Below are 11930 nucleotides of genomic sequence, written 5' to 3' on the forward strand. Positions count from 1 at the left end.
CAATTCCAGCAAGAATATCACTTTCCTATCTTTAACAGTAGTCTATGCAAACGCTTCAGGGAAGTCTGCAGGCTGCACATTTTGAAATATGTTTAAGTTGCCTTTTTTTTTTTTTTTGAGACGGAGTTTCGCTGTGTCGCCCAGGCTGGAGTGCAGTGGCGCAATCTCGGCTCACTGCAAGCTCCGCCTCCCGGGTTCACGCCATTCTCCTGCCTCAGCCTCCCGAGTAGCTGGGACTACAGGCGCCCACCACCACGCCAGGCTAATTTTTTGTATTTTTAATAGAGACGGGGTTTCACCGTGTTTGCCAGGATGGTCTCGATCTCCTGACCTCGTGATCCGCCCGCCTCGGCCTCTCAAAGTGCTGAGATTACAGGCGTGAGCCACCGCGCCCGGCCCTAAGTTGTCTTATGTTTGTTATCTGGGGCACACAGGGTAGGCCTGGTGGCATGGGGCGCCCCTGGCAGATTTGAACTAATCTTAGGTGAGTGTGCGGCGCCCCCGCGTGGCGCCTGGCGCAACAACATGCTGGGTTCTCCTGCGTGGGCCAGGCGCCCACGTGGTCTCCAGTTCTCCCTCTCCGTTGGCCTATTGGTGCCCTCCCACTGCACTCCCGCTCTTCCGCTGACCCACCCCGTAACGGCAACAACCCTACCCCTTACCCTGTCTTAGGTGCTCAGTGGACACGCAGGATCACGGGTCATCAGCCCCGACATGCGCGCGCGCGCGCACACACACACACACACACACACCTCTCCACGCCTCGCAGCGCTTACAGCTCCGCCCAACACAAAAGATCCCCAGGTTATTTTATTGCTGTACTCAGAGGTCAGTTAATGCCCCCGGCCGCCTCTCCCTCCCCTCGGCGGTAGCTGAGTCCTCTCCTGGGGCTCGTGAACCGCACCGGGTCCGAGGGTCACCGCCGCATCTCGCCGCCGGGGGCGCCCCCGCTTCCCCTCTCCGCCACCGAGCCAGCCAGGGTCTGAGGCCCGCAGGCCCCGGCTGGGAAGACAGGTCTGGAGAGGCCGCTCCGGGTCTGGAGGGAGGGGAGGTTCTCCGGAAAGGGGTGGTGAGAGAACCCCGCCACGACTCCCAAGCTTCGTCGCGCGCGCTGGAGGGGACACGGTGGGCGCCTAATTCTCGGCGTAGCAGTAGGTCCCATAGGCTGCCTGCTGGGGCCTGGGGAAGCCGAAGCTGCGTACTCCGGGATCCGGGAGCCCCCCGCAGCGCGGCCGCGGCGTGATGATTGGGAAGCGCACACTGCCGTCAGCCAGCCAGCCGCCGTCGCACTGGTCTAGCCCCGAGAACTTCCAGGCGGCGTAGAGGTGCCCAACCTTGGCCACGACGGCGCCTCGTCGCCGGCACGCCGCGTGGGCTTCAGACAGCGTCAGCCGCCCGGGCACGAAGAACACTTGACCTGGGGACCACAGCGGGTCACCGACCGAAAGTAGGGTAGGCGGGGCGGGGCGGGGCGGCTGACTCCCAGAAGGCGGAGTTGGGGGGCGGGGCCGCAGAGGTGCTGGATCGAGCTTGGGTACTAGGAGTGGGGGGATCGAGGTAGAAGTGCAGGGAGGGTTTGGAGAGCTGGGCTGGAGCCCAGGCGGACGGGCGAGCAGGCTGATAGAGGGGCGGTGCCTTGGAGGGACCCGGAGACCCTGCCCTGATCTCAAGCTGAGGTCCACTCCTCGCTCCCCACATTTTTCAGACCCCGCCCCAAGACCCTGCCTTCGCCCCGCGTTTCACCTGCCAGCGCGGAGGTGAAACAGAAGGCGTCGTAGCGGTCGCGCATCCGGTCGCGGGGCCCGTAGCTGCGGATCCCGGGCCGGCCTCGGCCGCCGCACGGGGCGCGCGCAGTGAGCACAGGATAGCGCACGGAGCCCTCGAGCAGCCAGCCCGCGTTACACCAGTCCAGACCCTCGGTCCAAGCTGGCGGGAGACGGCGGGGGTCGGGGATGAGAGGCGTCACAGGCAGGAGCCAGACTGAGCTCGCCTGGCGCCCTCTCTCGGGCCCCTGAGACAGCTCTGCGGGGCCTGGGAGGTGCTGGGTTCGGCCGCTCACCCTGGTAGAGCTGGGAGTAGGTGGCCAGGCGTCCGTCCTGCTCCTCGCACGCTTGCTTCGCTTCGTAGTAATTGAACTGGTATCGGCCCCGGCTGGGTTGGTACGGAAACACCACACCTAGGGGGTGGCGGAGAGCCTGGGGAGGGCCAGCAGATGGGAGCGGAGGGGGAGGAAGGGCGGCGCGGCCTGGGAGAGGGAGCTGGCGTCCCCGGGGGTGAGGGGGAGATACTGGAAAGGAGCCCTGGGAGACCCAGGCGAGGCGGTCCCGCCTGCTACAGAGGAATGGGGCGGGAGTGGAAGGGCCTCACCCTCCAGACTCAAGGTCAGCGCCACGCTCTCGTCCTCGATGCCATTGATGAGCTCGCAGCGGTACCGGCCTTCGTCCTCCAGGCGCACGCCAGCGATGACCAGGGAGGCGTCTAGCCGATGCCCCCTCCGCATCCTGGCGCGCCCTCCCAGGGGCCCATACCCCCGGGCGTGCAGTCCGTTGGTGACGAGGATCAGAGTTTCCTGGAGCTCCCCAGGCTCCACCTTGCTCCAGCGCACCTTATAGCTAGGAGGCGTGGTGCCCAAGACGCAGGGCAGCGTGGCCGTGGCCCCACGATGAGAGTGAATGACCTCGTGGATGGGGGGCAGGAGGTAGTGGGGGCCCGGGTGGGATGCTGAGCAGAGGGGGCCACAGTGGCAGGAACCCCCGATCCTCATTGCTCCAAGTGCCCATCAGACCCTGCTCCCCAAATGCTTTCTCCAGAGCCCCCCAACCCTCTCCTCCATTGCTTTCTCAGCAATGACTTTCACTCCCTGAGTACCTGCAACAACTGCCCTTTCCCCTTTCCCCACCCTTGCAGCCTCCCCAAGCTTTCCCCAGATTCTGGCCTGGGCTGGGGTCTTACCTGGGTCTCCTTGGCCTTTGTGGAAGATGGTGAAGGCCCAAAGAAGAAAGCAGCAGAGTGTGGGGAGGGTGAGCCCACCTGGCATGATGGGGGGCAGCCCAGCACTGTCTGCAGGGCACAAAGAGTGGGCAGTTAGGACTGGGGCAAAAGGGTGGGGAAAAGCAGGGTTGTCAGTGAACTCCCATCAGAGATTCCTAGAAGGGACTGTCCAGTTGGAAGCCACCGGGCAGAGAGAAGGGGTAGGTGACAAAAGGAAGGTGATGAGGGGAGGAAGGCAGTAGCAATCCCCTTCCTCTCCCTCTCTTCCTCTGTCACATCCTCTCAGCCTGCAGGTACTAATTTAGCATCTCCTCTACCTGTCCCCTTCATCACAAGTGCTACTTCCCAAGCTTGCCATCTGGACTGCCAGCTCATCTCTATCCTCTCCCAGGACCCATTCTCCATCTTGAAGCCAAAGTCAAAATGATCTTATCACTCTCCCGCTTTTTTTTTTTTTTTTTTTCTTGAGACAGAGTCTTGCTCCATATTCCAGGCTGGAGTGCAGTGGCATGATCATGGTTCACTGCGGCCCCTAACTTCTAGCCCCAGGTGATCCTCCCACTTCAGCCTCCTGAGTAGTTGGGACTACAGACATGTGCCACCACCCCAGCTAATTTTTTCTTTTAAGTTTTTAGTAGAGACAAGGTCATGCTGCGTTGACAAGGCTGGTGCTGGGATTACAGCAGGCGTGAGCCACTGTGCCTGGCCTTGTCACTCTCTTGCTTGAAAGTGACTCCCGGTTGCCCTGAGGATAAAATCCAATCTCATAACCACAGCTTCCAAGGCTGTCTATAATCCAGGTGCTCCCTGCTTCTCCAGCATGGCCCCCACCTCACCTCTTACCACTTTGGCCCCTGCGCTGTGCCCCAGACATGCTGGACTTCTGGCAGTTTCCCACACAGTCCAAGTTTGCACTCATTTCCTTTCCTTTGTGCCTGCATTGGTTGCACAGGCCTCACCTCCTTTGGGAAACCTTTACTCACCCCCAGTTTTCCACACTGTAGTGCACTGTGATCTGCTGGACTGGTGACCGTTTTTTTTTTTTTTTGAGATAGGGTTTCACTCTCTTGCCCAGACTGGAGTGCAGTGGTATGATCATGGCTTACTGCAGCCTCGCCCTCCCAGGCTCAAGCCATTCTCCCATTTCAGCCTCCTGAGTAGCTGGGACTACAGGTGCACACCACGATGCCCCACTAATTTTTTTTTTCTTTTCTATTTTTTGTAGAGATGGAGTTTCAAAATGTTGCCCAGGCTGGTCTTGAACTCCTGGGCTCAAGTAATCCTTCTGCCTTGGCCTCCCAGAATGCTGGGATTACAAGCATGAGCCACCACACCCAGCCAGGACTGTTTTTGTCTTACAAGTACTTTTGTTAGCACCTAAACTTAACAGTGTGAATTTGAACATAATATGTATCCGTATATAGACTATATCAAGGAGGTTTTCCAGAAATTACGAAGTTAAAAAAAAAAAATTATAAAGTTATTTTTAAAAACTACTTTAAATGCAATTATCTATTTCAGTACAGTAGTTGATTTCCCCCCTTTTAAAATTTTTTTAAATAAGATACAGGGTCTTACTATGTTGCCCAGGCTGGCCTCCAACTCCTGCGCTCAAGCAATGCTTCCACCTCAGCCTCCTAAGTAGCTGGAACTACAGGTTTGAGCCACTGCACCCAGCTCCTCCTTTTTTGTATCATTCTTTTTTTTTTTTTTTTTCTGAGACAGAGTTTCACTCTTGTTGCCCAGGCTGGAGTGCAATGGCACCATCTCAGCTCACTGCAATCTCCGCCTCCTGGGTTCAAGCAATTCTCCTGCCTCAGCCTCCCGAGTAGGCTGGGACTACAGGCACCCGCCACCACTCTGGGCTAATTTTTGTATTTGTAGTAGAAACAGGGTTTCACCATGTTGGCCTGGCTGGTCTTGAGAACTCCTGACCTCAGGTAATCCACCCTCCTTGGCCTCCCAAAATGCTGGGATTACAGGCATGAGCCACCGCCTCCGGCACCTGTTGTATCATTCTTATCCCTTTGACCTTAAAAAAAAAAAAAAAAAAAGGCCGGGCGCGGTGGCTCAAGCCTGTAATCCCAGCACTTTGGGAGGCCGAGACGGGCGGATCACGAGGTCAGGAGATCAAGACCATCCTGGCTAACATGGTGAAACCCCGTCTCTACTAAAAAATACAAAAAACTAGCCGGGCGAGGTGGTGGGCGCCTGTAGTCCCAGCTACTCGGGAGGCTGAGGCAGGAGAATGGCATAAACCGGGAGGTGGAGCTTGCAGTGAGCTGAGATCCGGCCACTGCACTCCAGCCCGGGCGACAGAGCGAGACTCTGTCTCAAAAAAAAAAAAAAAAAAAAAAAAATTGGACTAGGCCAGGCACAGTGGCTCACGCCTGTAATCCTAACACTTTGGGAGGCCTAGGCGGGTGAATTACTTGAGGTTAGGAGTTCAAGACAAGCATGGCCAACATGGCGAAATCCTGTCTCTACTAAAAATATAAAATTTAGCTGGGCATGGTGGCATGCACCTGTAATTCCAGCTACTAGGGAGGCTGAGGCAGAATTGCTTGAACCCAGGAGGTGGAGGTTGCAGCGAGCCGAGATCGTGCCACTGCACTCCAGCCTAGGAGATAGAGCAAGACCTTGTCTCAAAAAAAATGAAGACTTCTCGACTTCACTGTATTCATTTTCCAAATCTGGCTCCTCTATTTCCTAATTGCATGACTATGTATAAGTTAATTATCATACGCAAGTTACTTAACCTCTCTCTGCCTCAGTGTCCTCATCAGTGAAATGTGGGGAATAATAGCACACCTACCTCACTGAGTAGTTGTGAGGAGCAAATGAATTGATATATGGAAAGCGCTTGAAATAGTGTCTGGAATGTAGTAAGTGCTGTGTATGTGTTAGCTGTTATCTCCAGTTCCCAGCATAGTTTCTGGTACATAGTGGTGTTAAATAAGTGTGTGTGGCTTAATGAATGAACTTTCATTAAGGATTCATGAGAAGACGGGATGGGGAATGGGGAAACAGAGGAAGCACCCTGAGAAGTCACCAGAAATCTAAAGAATGGAGCTCCATCTTCCTGTAAATGAGGACCAAAGACCAGCTTGCCGTAGGAGAAACGGAGGTTAGGCACAGAAAACTTCTCAGTGGTTAAAAGTGAAAGTATCTGGGATGTGAACATGAGCAAAAGAACACTTCTTTATAGGAGAACTTGGTAAGTAAGAGTGATCATGAGGACTGAAATTGACTGAGACCAACAATGATAGCTCAAATGAATACCTTTAAAATTGAATGTGCCTGACACTGCTCTAAGCACTTTACATGCACATTTTTATATTTACTCCTCCCAGCAATCCTGAGGCAGAAACAATTATAAATCCTATTGTACACATGCTGAAACCAAAGTGCACACATTTTAGGAAATGAGGTCACACAGCTGGTAAGAGGACGGGTTTGCTGGGATTTGAATCCAGATCTGACAGTGAGGCTCAAGCACTTAATCACTAATCTATATTTCTGTATTTCAAAACAAGTGCACACGCATGCTCTTCATACCCCTTACAGAAAATACGAGTAGTCAGCAGCTCCATTGCCTGCCAGTTAGAAGCTGGTCTCCTCACAGAGACGGAGGGAGCAGAGCTTAGCAGCTTTTTGTCTTGCTTGAGGAAGAGGTTCTGGATGAAGGTTTTGCCAGGCTCCTGGGAGTTCCAAGCACCTTAAAACCCTGGACTTGAGCACCTGTTCAACACAGTTGTTCCTTTTGCACCTTTGAGGAAAAGCTTCTGTCCTGTGCTCGAAGAAGAAGCCAAGATGCCAAGAACGACCCCCTCCCCCATCAGTCCACTCAGCCTTGTTAAGAGACCTGTGTCCAGCCCTGTGACTGTATCTGTGGAAATCACTATTCTGGGACTAGGGGAAGATGCTGGGCTTGGGATGAGGGCTGGGAACCCATGAAGGGCAGTGGAATAAAGGGAGCAACCCAGGAATGATGACCTGGAAGAGTGCAGAAAGTGAGGTGCTTCATTGTTTCTTGATGCCTTTGGACCAGAGAGGTGTAGATTGATCGGTGGATATGAAGGTGTTGGACTGATGAGGATGGGGATAAACTCTAAATGTGGCTCAAAGATCTATAACTGCCAAGCTCGAGCTGCCTCCCTTTCCATATGCACCTCATGTAAGCAGCATCCCCATCTCCCCTCTCCCCACAACAGAGTACTCACCTCTGCCCTCTGGTGCCTGACTGCGCATTGCCTTTGCAAACGGATTCTCAGGTGGGAACCATCCAGGACTTTGAGCTGCTTCAGGAAACCGGACCTCTTCTGTACAACCCCCCTGTCTGTCTGTCTGTCCTTTCCTTCTCAGTCCCCACCCCATCGGAAGCACAATTTCCCATTGTCTCTGTCTTTTCCCCTATTGTTGAATAACAGGGCCCCTTTCTTTATTCTGTGGGTAATGGCAATGAAATGTCAACAGCTGGGGATGTGGGATGCAGGACCGGCTGGCACATACCACCGGAAAAGGGCCTGGGTTGGGGGCGGTCTCAGAACAGGAATTGACATCCCCAAGAAGAAGAGAATAGGGTGAGGGGCAGAGAACGGATGGTGAAAAGGTTGAAATGGAATCTCTCTCAACACTCCAAACTACAGGGCTCTAAAGAGATTTTGTCTAAGGCCAGGGGAAAGGCTGGGCTCCATGAGGGCAGAGGGAGTGGCTAGCATTGCAATAGGAGAGATGGAGATTAGACAGTAAGGAGGATTTTTCATGTTCTCTGGGGAGGAACATGAGAATTTCTGAGGATAAAGGACTTTGGAAATCTCTCCAAAAGAGAGGTTATCTTATTGGTTCCCTAGTATTCTACCTCTTCCCTCAGCGCAAATAGATAACATTTTTAAAATACTCAGAAGGGGATCCTTAGTCTTCCTGGATGGAAATTCACTTTCTCTAAAGTCCTTTTTTTTTTTTTTTTTGACATGGAGTCTGTCACTGTCGCCCAGGCTGGAGTGCAGTGGCATGATCTCGGCTCACTGCAAGCTCCGCCTTCTGGGTTCACGTCATTCTCCTGCCTCAGCCTCCCAAGTAGCTGAGACTACAGGCGCCCGCCACCACACCCGGCTAATTTTTTGTATTTTTAGTAGAGATGGGATTTCACCGTGTTAACCAGGATGGTTTAGATCTCCTGACCCCGTGATCTGCCTGCCTTGGCCTCCCAAAGTGCTGGGATTACAGGCATGAGCCACTGCGCCTGGCCTTTTTTTCTTTTTCTTTTTAAGACAAGGTCTCCATCTGTTGCCCAAGCAGGAGTGCAGTGGCCCAATCATTGTTCACTGCAGCCTCGAACACGTGGGCTCAAGAGATCTTCCCCACTTAGCCTCAAAATTAGCTAGGACTACAGGCGCACACCACCACACCTGTCTAATTAACTTTTTTTTTTTTTTTTGAGACAGTCTGGCTCTGTCACCCAGGCTGGAGTGCAGTGGCGCAATCTCGACTCACTGCTCTGCCTCCTCCTCTTACCTTAGCCTTCAGAGCAGCTGGGACTACAGGTGTGCACCACCATACCCAGCTAATTTTTGTATTTTTTTGTAGAGATGGGGTTTCACCATGTTGCCCAGGCTGGTCTCGAACTCCTGGGCTCAAGCAATCTGCCCACCTCAGCCTCCCAAAATGCTGGGATTACAGGCATGAGCCACCATGCTGGGCCTAATTAAGTCCATTTTAAAACCTTTCCATTGCGGTATAATTTACATACAAAAAAGTCATTGAAATTATGTGTATAGCTAAATGAATTTTACCTGTGTACATTTAATGTACACAAGTAAAAACCCACCAGATCAAGATATAGAACATTTTCAACAATGCCGAATAGGCCCAGTTGTTTTTGTTTTCTATCAGTGCAGAGGGAGGGCTCCCTCGACCTGCCTCTGTAAACAGCCATTTAGAAATGTTTTGAGCTTTAAGTTCCATTTTAGCCTTATTTTCTCTCTGCTGTAGCCCCATGAAAGTAGCTTTGCATTATTAAAACCATATAATTTCATGTTCTGTGAGTTAAAAATTAAAAAAAAAAAAAAAATGAGGCCGGGCACTATGGCTCATGCCTGTAATCCCAACACTTTGGGAGGCCGAAGTGGGCGGATCACCTGAGGTCAGGAGTTCAAGACCAGCCTGGCCAACATGGTGAAACTCTGTCTCTACTAAAAATACAAAAATTAGCCAGGCATGGTGGTGTTTGCCTGTAATCCCAGCTCTTTGGGAGGCTTGAGGGGAGTGAATCCCTTGAACTCGGGAGAAGGAGGTTGCAGTGAGCTGAGATCGTGCCACTACGCTCCAGCCTGGGCAAAAGAGTGAGACACCATCTCAAAAAACACAACAAAACAACAAAAAAAATACCCTTTCAGAACTGGAGGAGACCTCAGGATGCTGAACATTTACTAGAGGAGGAGATGGAGATGAAGGTGGCTTGCCCCAAATCACACACCATACAGTCGTTGAGTCAAGCCTAGAAGTTTCTGCTTTTTCCACTAATCCTCTTCTGCCTCTCTCCTTGGCCGTCCAATTCAGACAAGCTCCAGGTTTTCACTAGGGTCATACCTAATAACAGGAAGCCACCTTGAATATACTTTCTTTCTTTCTTTCTTTCTTTTTTTTTTTTTTTTTTGAGACAGGGTCTCACTCTGTCACCCAGGCTGGAATGCAGTGATACAATCATGGTGCACTGCAGCCTCGACCTCCCAGATTCAAACAGTCCCTCCCATCTCAGCCTCTCAGGTAGCTGGGTGCACAGATGTGCACCACTACACCCAGCTAAATTTTAAAAATTATTTGTAAAGACAGGGTCTCCTTGTCTTGCCCAGGCTGCTCTAGAACCCCTGTACTCAAGTGACCGTCCCACCTTGGCCTCCCAAAGTTGTGGGATTACAGGCGTGAGCCACTGTACCCGGCTTACTTGAGAGATCTGATTGGCTATCTTTTCCCTATCTACTCCATCCCTGTTCTTAAGCGCTTCCCTCCTCCTCCCACGACTGTCTCTCATGAGAGAAGACAAATAGCCCCCTGTCTCCTTGGACAGGACACCCTGATCCAGTGCATCTGATTGGCTTCCTGCCAACTCAAACAAACAGCCTCCAGCAGAGGGAGGAGTAGATATAAATGGCTCCACAGTCTGGTCACTGCGTCCATTCCCAGGCTCATTTCTCCACAAATTTACTGCTCCTTTCTCCACAAATCACTTCTGAACTGTGGCTTGGAAGTCTCTGGTATGCAAATCCATAAAAGGCTGAGTTTGATGGGGAGGAAAGCCTAGAACTGTTTGATAGATGCAAAAACAACCCAGTGAGGATCGAATGAGAAAGGAACAGACAGGAATACATATAATGAATAGCCAAACTGTGTTTAGTTTACTCAAGGTCACTTTCATTCTCAGTTTCCCCCCAGACGCTAAAACGCGAGTAGGGTGAGATGGCTGAGGCAAGCTGGGGTCTCCTCACTGACCCAGCATCTCTGAGGAAGGGCTTTGTCAGTCCTATACCTACTGACCAGAATGTGGTGGAGTGATTCCAGACAAGCATGGAGTCCCAACATCTTCTCTAACACCCACGTTCAGCTTCCACCATCCAAGCAGGTTCAGCTGGCCAGGTTTCCTGACCCCTGGTGATAGCAAGCATGGTCCCAGTTTATGACTAGGATTGTTGTGTGAATGACTGGAAGGGTTGGCAAGACGACACTTTAGGGAGGACTTCAAAAGGAGTGACTCTCTCTGGTCTTTCTCTTTCCAACATTTTTTTAATAATTTTTTTTTTAAAGATGGGATCTCTAAAAATTTTTTTAAGAGATGGGATCTGGCCGGGCGCAGTGGCTCACGCCTGTAATCCCAGCACTTTAGGAGGCCATGGCGGGTGGATCACGAGGTCGTGAGTTCAAGACCAGCCTGGCCAGCATGGTGAAATCCTGTCTCTACTAAAAATATAAAAAGTTAGCTGGGCATGGTGGTGTGCACCTGCCCAACTACTCGGGAGGCTGAGACAGGTGAATCACTTGAACCCAGGAGGTGGAGGTCGCAGTGAGCCGAGATTGCACCACTGCACTCTAGCCTGAGTGATAGAGCAAGACTCTGTCTGAAAAGAAAAAAAGAGAGAGAGAGAGATGGGATTTGTCTCTGTGGCCCAGAACTGCAGTACAGTGGTGCGATCATTGCTCACTGCAGCCTCAAACTTCTGGGTTCAAGTGATTCTCCTGCCTCACCCTCCTGATTAGCTGGGACTACAGGCGGGCACCCCCATGCCTGGCTCTCCAGCATTTCTCCAGGGCCAAAAGGCAGCAACATCAAACTCAGCCTGATGCTTTATTTGGACACTCACCTAGACTCCACTCCTGACCACATATAGAGGCCTGGAGTATGCAAGGCATACTCCCCAGAGTGTGCAAGGTAGAACTCTGCAGTACAAACCTTTATAGCTACTGGGCATAGGAGACCTTCTAGTAGAGGACAGGAGGCTTGGGTTCTAGTTACAGTTCTGCCACAGTGTCACCTTCGGTGACACAGGCCCAGGCTTCGCCGCTGGGCCTGTTACTTCATCTGCACAATGGAAACTCAATTCTATTTAAATTATTTTCTGAAGGGCCTCAGTCTGCAGAGACCCAGAAGCAAATGACTTTATGAAGCTCCTGACTGTATGAAGTTCTCAGTCAAACGGAATAGCACCTCTTCTGCCCATCTCAGAAGTAGATGAGGGTAAAGTGAAATAATGGAAAGCACAAGGAACAGTAAAAGGCAAATGTCAAGAAGCTATTTGCAAAGTTACCAAGACGTAAAATTAGATTTTACTTATTAATAATCGTGTCACTTGTCATTCTGTTTATAACGGTCAGTTCACTGCTGATATTCAAGTGGACCATTTAAACTGTATTTTTGCTCAACTATCCCTCCAAATAAATATCTC

The 11930-nt window shown here is 51.7% G+C and overlaps 1 protein-coding gene across 3 annotated transcripts; it reads right to left on the reverse strand.

Annotated features, from left to right (window-relative positions):
• Positions 1 to 792: 792 nt before the first annotated feature.
• On the reverse strand, positions 793 to 7933 carry HAPLN2 (hyaluronan and proteoglycan link protein 2). Of its 3 annotated transcripts, none has more exons than XM_033197426.1 (7): positions 7215 to 7933; positions 6592 to 6732; positions 2953 to 3060; positions 2368 to 2721; positions 2060 to 2176; positions 1744 to 1926; positions 793 to 1417 (listed from the first exon to the last, which is right to left on the reverse strand). In XM_033197426.1, the coding sequence occupies exons 3-7, from the start codon at positions 3035 to 3037 to the stop codon at positions 1134 to 1136; spliced, it is 1023 nt and encodes a 340-aa protein (XP_033053317.1). In that variant the 5' UTR covers positions 3038 to 3060; positions 6592 to 6732; positions 7215 to 7933; the 3' UTR covers positions 793 to 1133. The 3 variants fall into 3 exon arrangements, with proteins under 3 accessions (XP_033053317.1, XP_033053318.1, XP_033053316.1); XM_033197427.1 differs by having other exon boundaries at positions 6592 to 6781; XM_033197425.1 differs by lacking the exon at positions 6592 to 6732.
• Positions 7934 to 11930: the final 3997 nt, after the last annotated feature.

Source organism: Trachypithecus francoisi, unplaced genomic scaffold (genome assembly GCF_009764315.1).
Source record: "Trachypithecus francoisi isolate TF-2019V2 unplaced genomic scaffold, Tfra_2.0 Lachesis_group5, whole genome shotgun sequence".
NCBI classification, from domain to species: domain Eukaryota; kingdom Metazoa; phylum Chordata; class Mammalia; order Primates; family Cercopithecidae; genus Trachypithecus; species Trachypithecus francoisi.